The sequence below is a fragment of the Mustelus asterias genome, chromosome 9, assembly GCF_964213995.1.
Source record: "Mustelus asterias chromosome 9, sMusAst1.hap1.1, whole genome shotgun sequence".
Taxonomy (NCBI): domain Eukaryota; kingdom Metazoa; phylum Chordata; class Chondrichthyes; order Carcharhiniformes; family Triakidae; genus Mustelus; species Mustelus asterias.
The window spans coordinates 92323311-92347005 of record NC_135809.1 but is presented as its reverse complement, the minus strand read 5'-3'; the positions used below and the strand labels follow the sequence as shown (position 1 = coordinate 92347005).

The window sequence follows — 23695 nt, the reverse complement described above, 5'->3', positions numbered from 1 at the left end:
CGAGGTTTGTTCCCGCTTTTAACCACCACGACCTGCGCTCTCCACGGACTAGCACTGGCTTGTATGATCCCTTCTTTGAGGAGCCGCTGAACCTCAGATCTGATAAAGATCCGGTCTTCAGCGCTGTAACGCCTACTCTTAGTAGCGATGGGCTTGCAGCCTGGTACCAGATTCTTAAATAAAGAAGGTGTGGTGATCTTTAGTGTGGAAAGATTGCATGCGGGGCGCTTTGGGCAATTTGGAGGCTGCGGCTGATTCCCTACTGCCAGTGAAGGGAGTGGCCCACCGTACTGTAGGATCACACTCTTCATGTGGACCATAAAGTTTAGTCCGAGGAGAATTGGCGCACAAAGGTGCGGTAACACAAGGAGCCTGTATCGCTCGTAAATTGTGCCCTGCACCTCTAGGGTTACCATACAACGTCCTTGGATCGGTACAGACCGGGACCGTGATGCCATGGAAATTGTCTGTTTGGCAGGTAGAACCCGGAGTCCACACCTTTTTGCAGTGTCAGGGTGAATAAAACTCTCGGTGCTCCCACTGTCAAACAGACAATACACAGTATGACCATTTACCTTGATGTTCATCATGGAACTGTCAAGCCTGTGATGCTTTGTCTGGTCCAGAGAGATCGACGCCACCGTTGGCCCCCGGGCGTCACTGCATGCAGCCGAGGTTGATACTGAGGACCCCTGCTGGTCGCTCCTGGTCGTCGTCGACCATGATGGCCGCCCCCATGAATCGCACGTGGGTGAGGGCGCCAAGCGTAGCGACTCCTGGTGGTCTTCCTCCTCCTCCGTCAGCCACGATGGCGCCGTCCTGGATTCGCACGTGGTCGGGCCTCGCGGGTACCGCGACGTCGAAGGAGATTGTCTCCGCTCTGGAGGGTCACAGGCTGCACTGCCGTTCTTGGGCTTCGACCTGCAAACTTTAGCATAGTGCCCCTTTTTACCGCACTGACTGCAGATCGCCGTTTTTGCAGGACACTGTTGCCGTGGATGCTTGGCTCCGCCGCAAAAATAGCATCGCTGGCTGCCTGGAGCTGCCGCCGTCGTCGGATCGATATGGGAGCGCGAGCCCGTGGGGCGAGGAGGGATTTGTGCTTGCTCCTGCCACGTTGTCTCCACGTGGTCTTCGGGGTACAGAGCCAAGCTTTTCGACGCTGCCTCCAGCATCTCAGCCATCTCCATCGCTTGGGTCAAGTTGAGGTTCCCTTTCTCTAATAGCTTAAGCCGGATGTACGAGGACCCTACCCCTGCTACGAACGCATCTCGGGCGAGGTCGTACATATATTGCTCAGCCGACACATCTTTGCAGTCGCAGCCCCTGGCAAGCTGCAAGAGCTCATTGGCGTAGTCCTCCATGGTTTCGCCCGACTGCCGACGTCGTGTAGCGAGGAGGTAACGAGCGTGGATCTCGTTGGGTGGTCTCGTGTATCGTTTCTTCAAGAGCTCGATGGCCCTCGGGTAAGTGGTGGCCGCACGAATCGCAAGATAGACCGTGTCGCTTACCCTCGCGTGGAGGACCTGGAGTTTGTCGTCGTCCGTAGTAACAGCTGCAGAGGCTGCCAGGTAGTCCTCGAAACACTTCCACCAGTGGTCGAAGGTGTTAGCGGCACCGACCGCACGCAGGTCCAGCGTCAGGCGCTCTGGTTTTAGTATTTGTTCCATACTCCCTTTACTGTCGAGAGTTTTATGTTTGCTAATAAAATTGATGCGCGACAATCAAGCACAAGGTACAAGGCTTCAGCTATTGAAGGCTTTTATTAGCAAACAATGGAACTAGCTAACACGAGTACACCAATTCAGACTGGAGGGGTCCCGCCTGAGCAGAGGGTCTTATACCTCTCCCCAGGAGGCGGGGCCCAACCGGGATGTGCCATAACAACATCTACCACAGGTAAACACCCTAACCCAACAACATTATAACAACCCCCACAGTGGCAACACCCTAACCCAACAGTAACATAGGAATGACCCCACAGTGGTAACCAACAATGGTTCACCACAGTATTTGTGAGCACGGTGAAATTATTCACAAAACAACAATCAGAATACAGTTTATCCATTTTTCACAACGTGAATTTTTTTCTCCTCCAAGTATTGTAAATGCTAACGTGTACAGATACTTTTATACACCATCATCCCAGTACCTAAGAAAAGCCTTATCGTCCGGTGGCTTTGACATCCATCATTATGAAGTGCTTTGAAAGGCTAGTCATGGCACGAATCATTCCAGTCTCCCGGACTGCCTGGATCCACTACAGTTTGCCTACCGCCGCAACAGGTCCACAGCAGACGCCATCATTTTAAGGCTTTATTCACAAGTTTTCTGCCCAAGGTTTTAATATGATGTTTTAAATTGTCTGACAAAAAATAACTGAGCCGAAAAGATCCAGCCTCAACTATACCAGCAGTAGGAGTTAAGTGGAGCATTGGTTAAGCGCTACCTAAGTCTTAATGTATCTTAAAAGACGTTATTTAGTGCAATATTAATAACTCATTTTGAGAGTATAAGTACATAGTGAAGGAGAGTATGATTGCCAACGTAATCATCACAGACGAAGCATTAATTTGGCTTTAATTTGTTATTACAATGACTCAATAGTAGTGAAGCCCAATATTACACTTTGACTGGAATTTTCCGGCCATTCACACCCCACTACCACTGCTCGCGAGGATGGAGAATTTGTCTCTCAACCAAGTCTCCGTTCACTGCAGCAGGACCAGAGAATCCCACAGGCATGAACGGCCAGTAAATTCCAGCCAATGTAATTCAGTTCAGAATAGAATATCACAACTTCTGCTCAGTTCAACTTAATATAGAAAGAGCTTGTAACTTCAAGGAATGCAACACCTGCTCGGCAAAGTAGTCCCTCACATTTTATACGGTGAAGAAGCAAGTAGCCTTCACACCAGTTCTGTTTAAACCTATATCATAGAATTAGGACCATAGAATTCCTATAGTGTGGAAGGAGGCCATTCGGCCCATTGAGTCGGGCTGAGTTTCCAAAAGAGCATCTGACCCAGGCCCATCCCCCCTGCCCTTTTCCCGTGACCCCACACATTTACCATGGTGAATCCCCTTAACCTACACATCTTTGGACAATAAGGAGCAATTTAGCATAGCCAATCCACTTAACATCTTTGGACTGTGAGAGGAAACTGGACAATGATAAATCTCCTACACTTTATTGTTCCTGTAAAATTCTCAAATGCATCTTTGCCTCTTGAATTGTTCTGTGCAAATCAATTCAATTAACAAAACTCAACCACAGCCTAGTCATTGGCAAAAAAACTTATTAGAGCTTTGGTTAAACAGTATTTCACTCATAGCTGTCACCTAGACTTCAAAAACTGAACAGAATGCCATTTAATGATTCTTGTACAAACTGTCAGTCTCCTCACTGACTGCAATATATACATTTGGGTAATCTTTTTATTAAAGAGCTTTGCCATTAAAAAGCAGTGCTTTTTTAAAGTAACTAATTAAATGGAACATCAGTGGTGTACTATAAGCAGCACTATGGACAAGTGAATTATTACTGATCATCAATACTTTAACTATGTGTATATTAGATTTCCAGTTATTCGCACCCTTTCCTGGGTGAATCATCATCGATTGTGATATTTAATCAGGTCTTCACATGATTACTCAGCTTATCCTATCACCCTTATGCCACAGAATGATCCAGTTCTTTAGACTTTCCTCTGTCAGTGATTTTCCCATCTAAATAAGATCTGCCTTATAGCCCATAGAATAGAGTGTTCACACAACTTGGTCACTACTCAAATGGCTCACAATGCTGGTTCCCAATTAATCTGTTATTATCACAGCGTGAATAACTATCTCTGTCATTGTGATGGGTTTGGGAACTGTTCCCCTTCCATCAGGAATGATTAAGGTGTGTGTTAAAGTGTACACACCACCTGCTGAGAGACTTCTAGGAAGTGATCTTTTGATAAATCAGCCAAGCTTCCTGCACTTGTTACAAACTGGAATAGCTCCAGGAATCTCCTCTTATTGGGAAAAGACTTGAGCATTCACAACTAAACTCATGAGAAACACTCCATAAACTTCCTCTCTCACATTTTTCAACGTGCTTCCTGTAATAAATATGTGACCAGATTTCTGGTCGAAGGCGTTTGTTGCTGTGTTACTTCGTATCGGTTGCTGTAAATCTGTCCCTCTGTGCCAACATTGTAAATAATGAGTATCTCTTTCATATTCACTTCTGGGTATGGTGTCAGCGGGTGTCATTCTATGTAGTGGGCATCTCATTTCTCATCTTTCTATTCAATATCATTTACATAGTTTACAGCTTTGGGGAAATGGGAACTTATACTTGTTTCTGCCTTGTCACTTTGACATTCTTTCTCCTTTTAACTTGAGTTCCACATTGCTTTTTTCTCTCAAATTCTGTATCTTTTTACTTAATCTTCACGTTTGATCAGGTTTCCTACCAGGTGACCTATTTGGTTTGTCTTTTGTTCTAACTTTGCCTTGTCTTTTCATATCCTGTCTTCCCATTTTAGCTGGATTGATTCTGTTAGCTTTTGTCAATCTGCTTTACTTTTTGTTAATTACTGTCTAAGATCGCTTTTCTCTTCCTTTAGGTTAAACTGATTTAAAGATGTATCAAGAGAGGACACAATGGGTAGATTTTATGAATTTGCACTCACGACAAAAAATGTTGTGTCTGTTGGGAATTTGGTTGGGCAATCAGGCAAGTGCATTGAATGTCATTAGTCTATAAAATCTAGGTCAATATTTTCAACTGGGTGTTTAAGAATTTTTTGACAATATCTTGACAGAGATTTATGAATTACTAATGACCTAAATTCCACCTAAATTCTTTCACGTGTGTCTGCCCTTATTGTGAGAATACACAGCAACTTAAAAGTTTAGAAGGAAATGGTAACAATTATTGTCAGCATTAAGATTCCCACCAGTGGCAGTTGAGGGGTATGGGGCCAGATAAGAATATCAACGGTTGCAGTGCAACATTTCCATTGCACAATCCGTGACTTTGTAAATTTTAAAGTTGGAATCGAGATTTTGATTTGATTTGATTTACTATTGTCACATTGATTAGTATACAGTGAAAAGTATTGTTTCTTGCATGTTATGAGATTTCTCCCCTGATGAGTCTCCAGGGACCAGCACCTTGAATACGGTGATCATTGCCTCGTTAACATCTGTCTCCACTTTTCTGGTTCGCACTTTGATTCAAGTTTAAGTTTGAAGTTTATTTATTATTGTCACACATAGGCTTACATTAACGCTGCAATGAAGTTACTGTGAAAATCCCCTCGCCGCCACACTCTGGCACCTGTTCGGATACACCGAGTGAGAATTTAGCATGGTCAATGCACCTAACCAGCACATCTTTTGGACTGTTGGAGGAACAGGAACACCCAGAGACATGGGGAGAACAAACAGACTGTGCACGGACAGTGACCCAAACCGGGAATCAAATCCGGGACCCTGGCACTGTGAGGCAGCAGTGCTAACCACTGTGCCACCATGCTGCCCATTTTTTTGATTTTTTTTCCCCTTTTTGTGTTCACCATGATTTTCCTTTCCAGCTTTTCTCTCCTGTTTTTGTTGGTTTCCTTTTCTCTCCCCAGAATCATTTCTCTCCTTTACTGGTTCTTTCTATCCTTTATGAAGTTTTGTCCCACACGCTCTCTTCAATTTGTATTTTTGAGTTTCTCTGTCCCATCGTGCTTCTTACATTCACTTTCCCTCACCATTTTTTGGTTCCCTATCTCCTTTTTAGAGGCTAGCTAGTTCTGGGGCAGAGGTCCCCAGCACAAAAATAAAATGTTCTCACCACATGCTCCAGTCAGAGAATAATCTGTCCCCTACTTCCTTCCATGCACTCAAGCACCTCTTAAAGTTGTTGTAGGTAAAAATACCTCTGAGTCTATTCGTTGGTCAAAATATAGTGGTTTATTTGCACAATTGTGGGAGACCGTCCAATGCCTAACATGGCCTCAGGCTTCTCAGCAAATACAGGTAAAAAACATATATTTATACCCCCCCCTGTCACGTTCAGTTTCCCAGGCCTCACTGGTTCCCAGGCTGTGGCTTGTCTTCCATCGTGTGAATCTTGCTGCCTTGGTAGTTTCTTCACAGTTGTCTCAAGGCCATGACTGTTGTTCTCTGAACACAGGTGGGGTATCTTACTAACGTACAAGGTTATAGTCTCATACAAACAAGTTAACTGGCTTATAACAATTTATATATGTTCGTAGGTACTTGTATAATGTATATCGGTACAGGTTACGAAGTGTATATATGAATGCATCATTATACGATCACAGAAGGCCTATATGTAGGCTTCTACTGTTACACAGCAATACATAATTAAAGAATACAAAATGGCGGGGTTAGCCACATTCCAGAACAGATTAACCAGCACAACATATTCTTGTGTACCACAGCTGCTACCCTTACCTGTTCGTGGATACATGAGCATGAAAACACCCTAACGTAAACATGAGTTCTACAGTGTTTCTCACACAATCTCGAAATAGCACAGAATTCACTTTGTCACTTTGAGTATTAGAATTCATTAACCCATTCCTGTCTTCACTCCCCCCTTTTGGTCGGGTGCCAGGTGGTCCGCACATGGCCCCATGACCAATTCAGAACCAAAGGTTACCAGCATATAGGCCCATCTCCTTTGTCAGGAGGTCTGCCCCCTCTGCCTGTACACTTGCACCCGGCATAATCCGCGCTGTTACAGTTTTGCAACAGGCGTTCAATAATGGCATACAAACACAGCAAGTAATTACAATTACAATTAATACAATCAATCCATGCACCAGGTATGCACCCCACGACCCGAACCATTGCTCCAGCCATCCCGGAGGTTTATAATTATGATATTGGTTCCTCTCATCCTGTATTGTTTTCACCACGTGTTTAATATGATCCGCTAAGCGAGTTATATTCTCCGAAGCATCGGGAATATAAGTACAGCATTCCGAGCCAACTATGGCACATGTTCCTCCCTGGGAGGCTAGCACATAATCGAGTGCCAATCGGTTCTGTAACGCCACAGTCCGAACAGCTACGACCTCTGCTGATATTTCAGAGACGGCCGCGCTCACCTCCTCGAACCCATCCTTAGTCTCATTCGCAATTCTCTCTAGGGTCGAGGCCATCTGTATAAGCTCTTGTGCTGCCTTTGCTGTCCCATAAAGTGGGTAGGCTACCATAAAGAACCGTTCTGTCTCACTAATGGCTCGCTTAGCCCTAAGCAGGTGTATCTCGGGGTGGTCCCGTAAGTCAGTGTAATGGTGAATATAGGGCACCACATATGCCAAATAACACGATCCTGCCCAATTCCAGGGAAGCCACGGATAGGCATTGCTTCCACAGATAAAATAGGTACCATTATATGCAGTCATCTTGCTTACATAAGCGCAGAGAGGCTAACCGGAACAGTGGCTTTGGGGCACTGGACTGTGACCTGTACCATGGCCCAAGCATCATTAGTGATATCAATCTGCTGTATACAGTAGCTACGGCCAACAGGTATGGTTCCATTTCTTATCAGGCAGATAGATCCCCTCTGTTTATTTTTCACAACGAAGTAGAGTGGAGATCCTGATCTGTCGTAGCGGGGCTGGTAATGTTTCTTAAAGGTCGATAAAGTGCACCCTCCGCCCCCTAGCTTTAACACAACATCACCGTTGCTAATATTAAACGTACCCTGCATGGTGGTACCCAATGGGGTTTTGAATGTCAGTTGCCTTGTCCCTTTCTGGGTTCCATTCTGATTTAAAACCCATTGAATTACTTCCAGAGCTGATAAAGGGATAGGAAATAAAGGAATTCCTCCCTTTCCTCCGTGCATGGGAATGTGTGAACAGACCCAGCACTTGCTCAGATTCGATTGTGATGCATACAAATAAGACATATACACAAAGGTGTTCATACAATAGACAGAGTCATCATTACAGAGATGTTCACTGTGTCCCATCCCTAAATTCTCATAGTTCCATCTATACTTTCCCACTATGGCGAACAGGGCCAGGGTCGTGAGAAGCAGCATGAAAAGCATCTTATCACTTACTAATAACCCGCGCGAACGTTATACGATGGTCCAAAGGCTAAACCGCCCGCGCGCAACACTGCGAACCCGTTCAGCTTGCTTGGAGGTCAGTCGTGGTCTGTACATTCCTACAATGGGATTATATCACATATTTTCGCAATTAGTTTCAGCATATTCTTTCACCTGAGTTTAATACCCTTTCCCTCTTATGTCTATACAGGCACAGGTATCTCCACTAATTATAACTTCATAGGGCCCATCCCATTTTAGTACAAACCCTGATTTGTCAGGTAGTTCACCACTCCTGTCCACCCGTATCGGTATTGTGGGACAACATTGGCAAGCCAGATACCTCTTTATCTGTCCTGTGTTCGGCTTGTCGTACTAATCCTTTTCTCTTGGTATCATCGTTCCTTTGCAGTCTTTCCTGTTCTACTCTATCTCTTTTCTCTTTCTCATATCTCTCGCATTCCCATTTCAACCTTACCCAAGTCTTAGGGTTTCCCTCATTATCACATACATTGATCCCTCTTCTGCGTGTATTCTTCCCCCTCTTAATTGTTTTGTTATGGTAATTCTGCTCCAATAAGTGGGAGCATTCCCTAATGCTCTCTGGATCTCCCCTCTGAATCTCTGTTTTACACTGGGTGAAGGGTTTATAATTAGCTTTTGGCCGTGCACCAGTTCCCCTCCGGGTTACTGGCACTAAGTTGTATTCTAGCGCTTCCCACTCCTCTGCAGGAGCGGTTGGTCCCTGTTATGTGGACTCATTAGGAGGTAGAGGAACAGTTTCCCCTCCCCATTGTTTTACTTCTAAGACTTGGTTTCGTTTCTCCAATTCTCTTATTCTGGATTCTAACTCTCTGATTGTTTTGATATCTTGCTCAATTAGTCCAGCTAACTGATGTATTAACACTACTCCTACCTTCTTTGCCTTGTTTCTCTTTTCTTTATCTATCCACGTTTTCTGCTGCTCTAAGATCTGGGTCGGATCCCAGCCATCCTTTTGCATCCTCTTTATTTCCTTTGACATGTACACTTTAATGAGAGAATCTGCAGATTCTCTCATTACTTCATTATCTGCCATTTTGCAGACTCCAGTCCCCCCCTTCGGAGCCCGACAATCTCGGGTAAAGTGGCCTGGTTTCTCGCAATTGTAACAGGTACCTTTTGATTTAGTGGCCAATTGGTGAACTAAGAGAACTCCAATTTTCTTAGTTCTGTCTTTCTTTTCTTTTTCCAACCATTTTCGTTGTTGGTCTAGTGGGTGGTCTAAATTCCACCCCCCTTTGTTCATCTGTTTAATGAGTTTGTCCCTCTTAACCATATATTCATTAATCAGGGACCCCGGGCCCCACTGTCCTTGTCCCGCTATATCATTGAAAAGGTTATACTCACCACCTTGGAGTTTTCTAATCTCCTTTCTCGCTCTCCCCCTCCTAGGTTTCTCTTATCCGAGTTCGGTGATACCTGTCAGCGGTGATCAGATCCCTCCGTACCACCACTTACACAATATTTTTATTATGCCGGCTTTCACATGAAGGCTTTTCCTTCAACCCCGGCGATCACTCAGACAGTCTCTATCTATCACTCACGTCTGAACATCACACCTCAGGCAACCCTGACACCCATTTCAAATTCCTAACATCAGCGTGGGAGATTTCTCCTCTTAACAGTCAGTTTAAGGCAGGGTGCCAGAGTCAATTGCCTCCTTGTCCGTATGTGTTCAGTTCAGATGTCTTTCATCAGTTCAGACACTCTCTCATCACAGATGATCACCCACTATATTTTGACCCACTTCGTCAAGTTCAGTAATCCTTCCAGTGTCCCGGTCGTGGCCATTCGACCGGACCCGTAATCAGATTTCCCGGGTTTCGGCACCATTTGTTGTAGGTAAAAATACCTCTGAGTCTATTCGTTGGTCAAAATATAGTGGTTTATTTGCACAATTGTGGGAGACCATCCGATGCCTAACATGGCCTCAGACTTCCCAGCAAATACAGGTTAAAAACATATATTTATACCCCCCCTGTCACGTCCGCAGTTTCCCAGGCCTCACTGGTTCCCAGGCTGTGGCTTGTCTTCCATCGTGTGAATCTTGCTGCCTTGGTGGTTTCTTCATGGTTGTCTCAAGGCCGTGACTGTTGTTCTCTGAACACAGGTGGGGTATCTTACTAACGTACAAGGTTACAGTCTCATACAAACAAGTTAACTGGCTTATAACAATTTATATATGTTCGTAGGTACTTGTATAATGTATATCAGTACAGGTTACAAAGTGTATATATGAATGCATCATTACACGATCACAGAAGGCCTATATGTAGGCCTATATGTTACAAAGCTATACATAATTAAAGAATACAAAATGGCAGGGTGTGGTGAACCATCGTTGGTTCCCACTGGATAGTACTGAGCCAGGGTCTGGCCAGTACTACAAGGATGTACATATGTTACTGTTGGGTTGTGCTACTTGTTGCTGTTGGGGTTGGGGTGGGGTTGTTACACCTTTGTGCTGTAGTGTTGTGATGCATCCCAGTCGGGCTCCGCCTCCTGGGAGAGGTATGGGGGTCCCTGCTCTGGCCGGGACCCCTTCAGTCTGGGATCGTGTATATAATTATTGGCTGCTTCATTGCAGTAAATAAAAGCCTTTATTTCCCGAGCATCTAGCCTCGTGTTTGATAACGTGCATCAATTTTATTTACTGTTGTTAAACTCTCGTCGAAGAAAAAAAAAAGAGAGTATGGAGCAGATCCTGAAGCCGGAACGCCTTACAATAGATCCACGTGCGGTGGGTGCCTCTAACACCTTCGACCACTGGCTGAAGTGCTTCGAAGACTACCTGGCAGCCTCCACAGTGGTCACCACAGATGATGACAGACTCCGGGTCCTCCATGCGAGGGTAAGCGACACTGTCTACCTCGCGATCCGTGCGGCCACCGATTATACAAAGGCCCTCGAGCTTCTGAAGAAGCGTTATATCAAACCGCCCAATGAAATACACGCTCGTTACCTCTTAGCCGCTCGACGACAGCAGTCTGGTGAAACGATGGAGGAATATGCGAACGAGCTCCTACAGCTAGCCAGGGGCTGTAACTGCAAAGCTGTGTCGGTTGAGCAGAGCATGAACGACCTCGCCCGAGATGCGTTTGTGGCGGGAGTCGGATCGTCGTACATTCGACTTAAACTATTGGAGAAAGGTAACCTTGACCTTACCCAGGCAATCGAGCTAGCGGAGATGCTGGAGACGGCCTCCAAAAGCTTAGTATTGTATCCGGAAGACCACGTGGAGACAACGTGGCAGGAGCAGTCGCCAATCCCTCCTCGTCCCTCGGGTTCGAAATGCTGTGTAATGGCGTGCTCACACTCGGGCCAGACGACGGCAGCAGCTCCGGGCGGCCCGCGGTATTACTTCGGCAACGGTGTCCCGCTAAGGCTGTATTGTGCTCCGCCTGCGGTAAGAAAGGGTACTATTCGAAAGTGTGCCGATCTAAATCTAGGAACGGCAGTGCGGCCTGCGATTCTTCAGAGCTCGGCTCTTCGTCGTCAAAATCATCGAGGGGTTCGTCCACGTGTGAGGCCAGGACGACGCCATTACGGTCGACGGAGCCGGAGGTGTGTGACCACCAGGGGTCGCTGAGTTTGGCGCCATCACCCACGTGCGACTTATGGGAGCGGCCATGTTGGTCGGCACCGACCACGAACGACCAGCAGGGGTCCTCCTCGTCGATTTCAGCTGCCTGCAGTGGCGCTCATGAACCAACGGTGGCGTCGATCATCCTGGACCAGGCCAAGCCTCATAGACTTGACAAATCTATGATGAACATCCAGGTAAATGACCACGTGATTTATTGTCTGTTTGACAGCGGGAGCACTGAGAGCTTTATCCACCCAGACACTGTGAAGCGGTGTGGACTCCGGATTCAACCTGCCAAACAGACAATCTCTATGGCATCGAGGTCCCGGTCTGTCACCGTGCTAGGGAGTTGCGTGGTAACTTTGACGGTGCAAGGCACAGTTTACGAGCGTTTCAAGCTCCTAGTGTTGCCGTACCTTTGCGCGCCAATACTTCTCGGACTAAACTTCATGGTCCACTTGAGGAGTGTAACCCTACAGTACGGTGGGCCACTCCCTTCACTGGCAGTGGGAGAACAGCAGCAGCCTCCAAATTGCCCAACGTGCCCCGCCTGTAGCCTCTCGACGCTGAAGATCACCACACCCTCCCTGTTCCAGAATCTTGTGCCAGGCTGCAAGCCCATCGCGACTAAAAGTAGGCGTTACAGCGCTGAGGATTGGATCTTCATTAGATCTGAGGTTCAGCAGCTCCTCAAAGAAAGGATCATACAACCCAGCGCTAGTCCGTGGAGGGCGCAGGTCGTGGTGGTCAAGAGCGGGAACAAACCCCGGATGGTCATTGACTATAGTCAGACCATTAATCGATATACGCAGCTGGATGCGTATCCTCTCCCGCACATATCTGATATGGTCAATCAGATTGCGCAGTACCGGGTGTTCTCCACCATCGACCTAAAGTCTGCTTACCACCAGCTCCCCATTCGCCCAGAGGACCGACAATACACGGCTTTTGAGGCGGATGGTCGCTTGTATCACTTTCTCAGGGTTCCCTTTGGTATCACCAATAGGGTCTCGGTCTTCCAGCGTGCTATGGACCGAATGGTGGACCAGAACGGGCTGCGGGCTACCTTCCCGTACCTGGATAATGTCACCATCTGCGGCCATGACCAGCAGGACCACGACACGAATCTCCTGAATTTCCTACGCACTGCATCTCGCCTGAACTTGACCTACAACAGGGAGAAGTGTGTGTTTCGTACGCGCCGTTTAGCCATCCTAGGATACGTGGTGGAAAACGGGGTCATTGGCCCTGATCCAGACCGTATGCGCCCCCTTTCTGAACTTCCCTTGCCTGCTAGTGCAAAAGCACTGAGAAGATGCTTAGGCTTCGTCTCTTATTATGCGCAGTGGGTTCCCAATTACGCGGACAAAGCCCGTCCGCTCATTAAGTCCACGACTTTTCCCCTAACGCCAGAGGCCCGATTGGCCTTCGATAAATTAAGAGCCGACATCGCGAAAGCTACGATGCACGCTGTTGACGAGTCCATCCCCTTTCAGGTGGAGAGCGATGCATCTGATTTCGCCCTGACCGCCACACTTAACCAGGCGGGCAGGCCCGTCGCATTTTTTTCCCGCACCCTCCAAGGCCCCGAAATCCGGCATTCAGCGGTGGAAAAGGAGGCCCAGGCCATTGTGGAGGCCGTCAGGCACTGGCGCCATTACTTGGCGGGAAAACGGTTCACCTTGATCACGGACCAGCGGTCTGTGGCGTTCATGTTTAATAACACGCAGAGGGGCAAGATCAAGAATGACAAGATCTTGCGGTGGAGAATTGAACTCTCCACCTATAACTACGACATCATGTACCGTCCAGGGAAACTCAATGAGCCCTCGGATGCCCTCTCGCGTGGAACATGCGCCAGTATACAGGAGGACCGTTTGCAGGCTCTCCATAATGACCTATGCCATCCTGGGGTCACTCGGCTCTACCACTTTATAAAAGCCCGCAACCTGCCCTACTCGGTGGAGGACGTCAGGTCCGTAACAAGAAGCTGTCGGGTTTCCGCGGAATGCAAACCGCACTTTTACCGACCTGACCGGGCACATTTAGTCAAGGCCACTCGTCCCTTCGAGAGACTGAGTGTCGATTTTAAGGGCCCCCTTCCCTCAACAGATCGGAATGTGTACTTCCTCAATATCATTGACGAGTACTCTAGGTTCCCTTTTGTTGTTCCCTGCTCTGATACATCCGCTGCCACGGTTATCAAGGCATTCTGTGATCTCTTTACCCTGTTCGGGTACCCCGGCTACATCCATAGCGACAGGGGCTCGTCGTTCATGAGCGATGACTTGAGGCAATTCCTGCTCTCATACGGGATTGCCTCTAGTAGGACCACGAGCTACAACCCTCGGGGTAACGGACGGGTGGAACGTGAGAATGCTACAGTCTGGAAGGCTGTCTTACTGGCGTTGAAGTCAAAAAGTCTTCCAGTCTCTCGTTGGCAAGAGGTGCTCCCTGATGCGCTCCATTCTATCCTGTGTGCGGCAACCAACGCTACTCCCCATGAGAGGATGTTTTCATTCCCTCGGAGGTCTTCCTCGGGGACCTCATTACCGTCTTGGTTGACGTACTCAGGACCCGTCCTCCTGCGGCGACATGTGGGAGCCCGCAAGTCCGATCCGTTGGTCGAACGGGTCCATCTCCTCCACGCCAACCCTCAGTATGCCTATGTGGCATACCCTGACGGGCGAGAGGACACGGTCTCGATCCGAGACCTGGCACCAGCAGGGGACGTAGCAACCCCTGTCGCTCCCATACCCCCTGTTACAAACCCCTTAACTCTTGTTTCTCCCCCGGACACGGCGCGGGCAGCATCAGGACCATTGCTTAACCCTTTTACTCCCATGTACAGCTTGCCTGAGTCCAGAGGATGGTCGCCACTGCAGGGCGTGTCAGGACCCCATGGACTACCGTCACCTCAGGGTCAACCTGCCTGTGAGTCCGTGGAAGAACAGCTGGACGCCGCCTTGGGGAGAACGCCACAAGAGACATCCTCTCCATGCCACAACCTTTGATCTCCAACAATTTCAATATGTAGTGCTTTGAAAAAGACCTCCATTGACAGCTCAATGGATGTCTACTGATCCTTCAATCAGCTGAACCTATTTTCATTTCCCTCCACACTTGAATGTATCTCAAGTACCTCCACTGATCCTAACTGTAATGTTTACAAAGATTCTAAGCCTGACTGTCAGCCTATGGTTTCTTCAAAATGAGTAAGTGGATTGCAAAAATTTTTAATGTAATGGTGCATAAGATAATAGTGCATATTAAGTTAAACATGTTTAAATACCGTGATTAATGATAGAGCTTTGTTTAAAAAAGATAAATGACCATTAAATTTGCTAGCATTATGAAAATGCTCATATCCACTAGGAGCACTTCACTTTATCCAGTCAATAAGGTACTCTCCTACATTGAGAAGCATTGAGATTCAGATTTTAATGTGTCAGCTTCCCCTGTGATTTAATCTTTTCCTTGATTATAAGTCCAGCCATCTGTTGAGCATTTGAAAGAACTGAAAGATGGCTGACACCCCAATGACACCCCAATGATCTGCTGAACCTTCAAAATGGATGAACAGGTGGCTGCCTTATCTTATTGACATCCCAGCCTTCTTTTGAGCCTTTCAGTAGTGCAATAGATGATCATCTGTTCCATGACTTCACAGGTTTAATGTATACAGCTCAGGAGGTTCTGTTGACACCATTGTGCAATGAATTCCCATTATGAATATTTTTGATGTGCTCTAAACCCCAACAATGGATTCAGCACAACAGAAGTTATTGAGACAGCAGTCACGTGGTCTGTGAGCTTTGTTTATTTTATGAACAGTTGATTATTTTATGAAAAGTTATGATAATATTTTTGAAGAAGCTTTTGAATAGCTGTTCATTTTAGTTTGGCAATTTTATGTGCACTTAAGAGAATTATGTATTTTTAAGTGCCGTTAGATTGGCTGTATGTTTGATTGACAGATTTATGAGCTCTGAAGAGGATAAACATTTTGACAATGGTTGTTTGTTTATTTTGACAGTTGCATGAGCAACTCAAAGATCTTCTAATGGCATGTTAGGGTTCATTAGTTCTGTCCATTGTGGATATTGCGTGAGAGGGCATGGGGATATATGAGGAGGCAAAGAGCATATGGAAGGGTTATGGGGTTATGGACGGGGCATGGGGTTATGGAGGGGGCATAGAGATATATGACAGAATATGGGGAATATGAAGGGGGTTGGTGATAGGTGAGGAGAGTGATGAGGAGTGAGGACCATGGTTCCTAACACTCATGTACAGAACTAGGCTAATGTCCCAGTAAATGGAGGTGAGCCTTCTAACCTGCCAGGCTGAGCAACCACCCACCTCCGTTCCTGCCTTGGGCCTGCTTCTGAATGCAATGGCCCTGACTCAGGCTTATCCCTGCCACCCCAAAAATAGTGTGGCCAGGCATTGGTAGGAAGAAGGCTGCATTGCAACGCCAGGAAATGGCCTGAACGTGAAGATGAAAATCCAGGCTGTTAGACCAGACTGCAATGAAATCAATTGGTCAATTATGTTACACTTGAAGTGCCAATTAATTGTGCAGTTCTATTATAATTCTATGGTCACTTATAGCATCAAGACTATCTAAGAAGATCATCAGCAAATTCTGTGAAGCCTAGATATTGTTGCCTGGAATTTTACTGAACAAATGATTCACTCGGCTGCAGGACCGCTCTGTACATTATTTTAGCTGTTGCAACTGATCTAATTTAAAATTGCCTCTGCTATTTTATTCATTGTCATTTCTAGGCGTATATTCAGTGAAATGACATTGCCACTGTTGTATTGACTGCTTATTTTTTTCACATGTAGGTATTAAGCGGAGGAATCCCCCAGCTGTTGCTTCTACTCATTTACCTGAGCTCGACTTCTTCATTGGCAGAAGCGCATCAGCAAGGTAAATGTTTCTACAATCCATGCGTTTAGTGTACAGTCGACAGTATTTACCACAGCACAGAGCTCTCAGAAAAAGAGTGCACCGGAGATAGGGTTCTGAAGTCTGCAATTTGGTGCAAGTGGGAATCCGATGCAAAGGAGATAGAGGTGTTTTTTTTTAATTCCTTTGGTTTTAGCTCCAGTCAGTAAGATAGAAAGCTTGTTCTTAGTTTACTAAATTAATAATTAAACAAATAATACTTTTTTTTGTTCTTTCAGGGGATATGGGTGCCATTGGTAGGCCAGCATTTATTGTCCATCCTAATTACCCTTCAGAAGGTGGTGGTAAGATACCTTCTTGAACCACTGCTGTCTGTATAGAATCCCCACAGTACAGAAGGAGGCCATTCAACCCATCGTGTCCATACCGACCACAATTCCAGCCAGGCCCTATTCCCGTAACCCCATGCATTCACCCTGCTAATCCCCCTGACACTAGGGTCACTCTTAGTATGGCTAATCAACCTAACCCGCACAACTTTAGACTGTGGGAGGAAACCGGAGCATCCAGAGGAAACCCACGCAGACACAGGGAGAACGTGCAAATTCCACACAGATAGTGACCCAATGCCGGAATTGAACCCAGGTCCCTGGCGCTGTGAGGCAGCAGTACTAACCCACTGTGCCACCATGCCGCCCACATAGCACATCTAATCTGGTGTAGGTACACCCACAGTGCTGTTAGGAAAGGAGTTCCAGGATTTTGACCCAGCGACAGTGTAGGAACAGCAATATAGTTGCAAATCAGGATGGTGAGTGGCTTGGAGGGAACAGGTGATGTGTCGTAACTGCAGCCTGTAAGAGCTGGTGAAGTGCATTGAAATCCTGGACAACCATATTTGCAGTGTTTGCAACACAAGGAACTTCAGCTCAAGGTGGTACTTTTATCAAACACCTTTTGAAAGTTCATGTATCACCTCTCTGTTATTTTTTCATTAGTCACAATCAAATTTATCAGACATTACTTAGGTTTAACAAATTTATATTCCATGTATTTCCAATTGACAATTACTATTTTCCTGTATAAGGTCTCCAACAGTTTCCCTACTACCAAAATAAGATCATAAGAACATAAGACATAGGAGCTGAGTTAGGCCACTCGGCCCATCGAGTCTGTTCCACCATTCAACCATGGCTGATATTTTTCTCATCCCCATTCTCCTGCATTTTCCCCATAACCCCTAATCCCCTTATTAATCAATAACCTATCTATCTCTGTCTTAAAGACACTCAATGACTTGGCCTCCACAGCCTTCTGCGGCAAAGAGTTCCACAGATTCACCACACTCCGGCTGAAGAAATTCCTCCTCATCAGTGTTTTAAAGGATTGTTCCTTTAGTCTGAGGTTGTGCCCTCTGGTTCTAGTTTTTCCTACTAGTGGAACATCCTCTCCACATCCACTCTATCCAGGCCTCGCAGTATCCTATAAATTTCAGTAAGATCCCTCCTCATCCTTCTAAACTCCAACGAGTACAGACCCAGAGTCCTCAACCGTTCCTCATATGACAAGCTCTTCATTCCAGGGATAATTCTTGTGAACCTCCTCTGGATCCTTTCCAAGGCCAGCACATCCTTCCTTAGATACGGGGCCCAAAACTGCTCACAATACTCCAAATGGGGTCTGACCAGAGCCTCATACAGCCCCAGAAGTACATCCCTGCTCTTGTATTCTAGCCCTCTCGACATGAATGCTAACATTGCATTTGCCTTCCTAACCGCTGACTGAACCTGCACGTTAACCATAAGAGAATCTTGAACAAGGGCTCCCAAGTCCCTTTGTGCTTCTGATTTCCTAATCATTTCCCCATTTAGAAAATAGTCTATGCCTCCATTCCTCCTTCCAACGTGCTTAACCTCATACTTTTCCACATTGTATTCTATCTGCCACTTCTTTACCCACCCTCTTAACCTGTCCAAGTCCTTCTGCAGACCCCTGCTCCCTCAATACTACCTGTCCCTCTACATATCTTTGTATCATCTGAAAACTTAGCAAGAGTGCCTTCAGTTCCTTCCTCCAAATCGTTAATGTATATTGTGAAAAGCACTGGCCCCTGAAGTACACCACTAGTCACTGGCTGCCATCCTGAAAAATACCCCTTTATCCCCACTCTCTGCCTTCTGCCAGTCAACCAATCCTCTGTCCATGCCAGGATCGTACCCTTAACACCAAGGGCATTAACTTATTTAACAGTCTCCTACACGGCACCTTGTCAAAGGCCTTTTGGAAATCTAAATAAACATTATGTTGACTGGCTAGTATTAATCTGGCCTTTTTCTCTCCCTCCCTTTCTTTGAACAGGGATGCAGCATTTGCAAACCTAAAGTTCTCTAATAACCAACTCATATCAAAGGAAGATTAAAAGATTGTGCCCGAGGCCTCCACTATTTCCACCCATACTTCCTTCAGCAATCTAAGATCCATCCAATCAGCTTTTAGCACTGCAACCATTTAAGTTTAAATACCTCAGGGACGATTCTCCCAGCCTGCTCCACTGCTCCAGCAGCGCAACGCGCAGGAGACATCAGCAGAGGTCGTTTAGTGGGCTGCCTGCTGGGCGTGACAATCTCTGCTCGTCTCCTGCTCCATGTTTTTTGGAGTCATCAGCTTCACCGTGGAAATCGGCGCAGAGCTGATCTCCATATTTAAATTTAAATCCCATTAGCAGGCCCCAGGACTGAAGTCTCTGGGTCCACTAGCATCTTCCCATGGTTCCCACCAGTGGTGTTTGCTACTGCTCCCCATTGATCCACTGGAGCAAGCTGAGAGGGGTGATTGAAAAGCAGCAGTGCTGGTAAGAGATTAATTGGATTAATTGAATTGTTTATTTATTTAATTAGTCAGCTAGTGTGTGTATTTTTTTGGCCTTTACTTTAACAGCAGTTTTTCAAGTTTAAAGTGAAAACTAGAAGTGGGCAGCAAAGGAGTCTGGGAAGGGTTTTTATTTTAACTTTAAAAGTCAGTTACCTGGGTGGTTCCCCCTCAGTGGTAGTTTTTTTTTTTCTCTCGGGCCCCTAGCCCTATAAATTGGTGCAGAGGAGATACCCGATCCTCTACACTGGTAGAGGATCCCACCCTTCCATCCTCCTCTAACCTAATTATAAGTGTGGGGAAGTTTTTTGTTTTCTTTTTTTCTTGCTGGTAATGGCTTCAGGGATGGCAGTTCAGGCAGTATGCTGCATCTCCTGTGGGATGTATGTGGTGAGGAAATCCAGTAGTGTTTCAGGAGATTTTAGTTGTAAGAAGTGCATTAGATTGCAGCTTCTGGAGGAGCGTGTAAAGGAGCTGGAGGGGGAGGTAGAGGAACTCCGCATAATTCGGGAGGCGGAGGTGGAAGTTGATAGGAGTTATAGAGAAATAGTAACTCCTAGAAATGAGGCTTGGGTCAATGCCAGGAGGAGGGGTAAGAAGCAATCGGGAAGACAATCCCCTGGGGCGGTTCCCCTCCATAATAGGTTTTCGGTGCTGGAGGCTACAGTTGAGGAGGAATCAACTGAGCATAGAGAGCAGATCTCTGGGGGTGAGCCGAGTGAGAAAGCTCAGGTGGTTAGGGGCTGTAAAAGACTGGGCCTTGTGATTGGGGACTCCACAATTAAGGGGACAGATAGGAGGGTCGGAACTAAAGGTAGGGACTCAGGGTTGGTGTGTTGCCTACCAGGGGCTGGGGTCCGGGATGTGTCTGACAGGGTATTCAGGACTCTTAGGGGGGAGGGAGATAAACCACAAGTTATTGTACATGTGGGGACACACGACATAGGGAGGATAGGGGAAGGGGATATTAGGCAGGGATTTATGGAGTTGGGGTGGAAACTAAAGGCCAAGACTGACAGAGTGGTTATCTCTGGACTCTTGCCTGTACCACGGGATAGTTTAGAGAGGAATAGGGAGAGGGAAGGTTTGAATTCATGGCTGAGGGGATGGTGCAGGAGGGAGGGGTTCAGGTACTTAAGCAATTGGGGCTCGTACTGGGGAAGGTGTGACCTCTATGAGAAGGATGGTCTACACCTTAATCAGAAGGGGACCAATATCCTGGGGGGTAAATTTGCTAAGGCCATGCAGGGAGGTTTAAACTGATTCGGGGGGGGGGAGGGATCCTGAGTAGTGGGGCTGAAAGTGAGGGATGCATGGATGGGGACTGCAATGCACGGCATTGCAGAGGTGGGGTGGAGCAGGGTTTGAAATGTGTATACTTCAATGCCAGGAGTATTCGCAATAAAGTGGGTGAACTTGCAGCGTGGATCAGTACCTGGGACTTCGATGTTGTGGCTATTTCAGAGACATGGATAGAGCAGGGGCAGGAATGGATGCTGCAGGTCCCGGGGTTCAAATGTTTTAGTCGAAGTAGGGAAGGAGGTAGAAGAGGGGGAGGGGTAGCATTATTGGTCAGAGATTGTATCACAGTGTCAGAGAGGAGGTTTGATGAGGACTTATCTGTTGAGGTAGTATGGGCGGAGATTAGAAATAGGAGAGGAGAGGTCACCCTGTTGGGAGTCTTTTATAGACCTCCTAAAAGTTCTAGAGAGGTTGAGGAAAGGATTGCGGAGTCAATCCTGCTTAGGAGTGAAAGTAATAGGGCAATTGTTATGGGGGATTTTAACTTGACTAATATTGACTGGAATTGTTATAGCTCTAGCTCGTTAGAGGGGTCAGTTTTTGTTCAAAGCGTGCAGGAAGGTTTTTTGACTCAGTATGTAGACAGGCCAACTAGAGGTGAGGCTATATTGGATCTGGTGCTGGGAAATGAGCCAGACCAGGTGCTAGACTTGGAAGTTGGTGTGCATTTTGGTGATAGTGACCACAATTCGGTTACGTTCACCTTAGTGATGGAAAGGGATAGGCATGAACCTCGGGCCAGTGGTTTTAGCTGGGGGAAGGGTAATTATGAGGCTATTAGGAGAGAATTAGGAAACATAGGTTGGACTAGGAGATTACAGGGACTGGGAACGTCCGACATGTGGAGTTTTTTCAAGGAGCAGCTACTGCGAGTCTGTGATAGGTATGTCCCTGTCAGGCAAGGAGGAATTGGTAGGGCTAGGGAACCGTGGTGCACCAAAAAAGTTTATTTGTTGGTTAAAAAGAAAAAGGAGGCTTATGTTCGGATGAGACGTGAGCACTCGGGTAGTGCACTAGAAAGCTTTAGATTGGCTAAGAGGGAGTTGAAGAGCGAGCTTAGAAGGGCTAAAAGGGGACATGAGAAGACTTTGGCGGATAGGGTTAAAGAGAATCCTAAGGCGTTCTATAGGTATGTCAAGAACAGAAGGTTGGTTAGGGCAAGTTTAGGGCCAGTTATAGATGGCAGAGGGAAGTTATGTGTGGAACCGGAGGAGATTGGTGAAGCATTGAACCAATATTTCTCTTCGGTGTTCACGCAAGGGGACATGAATATAGCTGAGGAGGACACTGGGTTGCAAGGGAGTAGAATAGACAGTATTACAGTTGATAAGGAGGATGTGCAGGATATTCTGGAGGGTCTGAAAATAGATAAATCCCCTGGTCCGGATGGGATTTATCCAAGGATTCTCTGGGAGGCAAGAGAAGTGATTGCAGAGCCTCTGGCTCTGATCTTCAGGTCGTCGTTGGCCTCTGGTATAGTACCAGAAGATTGGAGGTTAGCGAATGTTGTCCCATTGTTTAAGAAGGGGAACAGAGACTTCCCCGGGAATTATAGACCGGTGAGTCTCACTTCTGTTGTCGGCAAGATGTTGGAAAAAATTATAAGGGATAGGATTTATAGTTATTTGGAGAGTAATGAATTGATAGGTGATAGTCAGCATGGTTTTGTGGCAGGTAGGTCGTGCCTTACTAACCTTATTGAGTTTTTTGAGAAAGTGACCAAGGAGGTGGATGGGGGCAAGGCAGTGGACGTGGTATATATGGATTTTAGTAAGGCGTTTGATAAGGTTCACCATGGTAGGCTTCTGCAGAAAATGCAGATGTATGGGATTGGGGGTGATCTAGGAAATTGGATCAGGAATTGGCTAGCGGATAGGAAACAGAGGGTGGTGGTTGATAGTAAATATTCATCATGGAGTGCGGTTACAAGTGGTGTACCTCAGGGATCTGTTTTGGGGCCACTGCTGTTTGTAATATTTATTAATGATCTGGATGAGGGTATAGTTGGGTGGATTAGCAAATTTGCTGATGACACCAAAGTCGGTGGTGTGGTAGACAGTGAGGAAGGGTGTCGTAGTTTGCAGGAAGACTTAGACAGGTTGCAAAGTTGGGCCGAGAGGTGGCGGATGGAGTTTAATGCGGAGAAGTGTGAGGTAATTCACTTTGGTAGGAATAACAGATGTGTTGAGTATAGGGCTAACGGGAGGACTTTGAATAGTGTGGAGGAGCAGAGGGATCTAGGTGTATGTGTGCATAGATCCCTGAAAGTTGGGAATCAAGTAGATAAGGTTGTTAAGAAGGCATATGGTGTCTTGGCGTTTATTGGTAGGGGGATTGAATTTAGGAGTCGTAGCGTTATGTTGCAACTGTACACAACTCTGGTGCGGCCGCACTTGGAGTACTGTGTGCAGTTCTGGTCCCCACATTACAGGAAGGATGTGGAGGCTTTGGAGAGGGTGCAGAGGAGGTTTACCAGGATGTTGCCTGGTATGGAGGGGAGATCCTATGAGGAGAGGCTGAGGGATTTGGGATTGTTTTCGCTGGAAAGGCGGCGGCTAAGAGGGGATCTTATTGAAACATATAAGATGATTAGAGGTTTGGATAGGGTGGATAGTGATAGCCTTTTTCCTCTGATGGAGAAATCCAGCGCGAGGGGGCATGGCTTTAGGTTGAGGGGGGGTAGTTATAGGGCCGATGTCGGGGGTAGGTTCTTTACCCAGAGGGTGGTGAGGGATTGGAATGCCCTGCCAGCATCAGTAGTAAATGCGCCTAGTTTGGGGGCGTTTAAGAGATCCGTAGATAGGTTCATGGACGAAAAGAAATTGGTTTAGGTTGGAGGGTCACAGTTTTTTTTTAACTGGTCGGTGCAACATCGTGGGCCGAAGGGCCTGTTCTGCGCTGT

At 46.6% G+C, this 23695-nt stretch overlaps 1 protein-coding gene across 1 annotated transcript in view; it reads left to right on the top strand.

The window, feature by feature from the left end:
* LOC144498830 (myeloperoxidase-like) overlaps positions 1–23695 on the top strand; it is a 90999-nt gene that overhangs the window by 16812 nt on the left and 50492 nt on the right. Inside the window, exon 2 of the mRNA XM_078220563.1 lies at positions 16560–16644. Coding sequence (XP_078076689.1) covers positions 16560–16644 — 85 coding nt within the window. The remainder of the gene's footprint in view (positions 1–16559; positions 16645–23695) is intronic.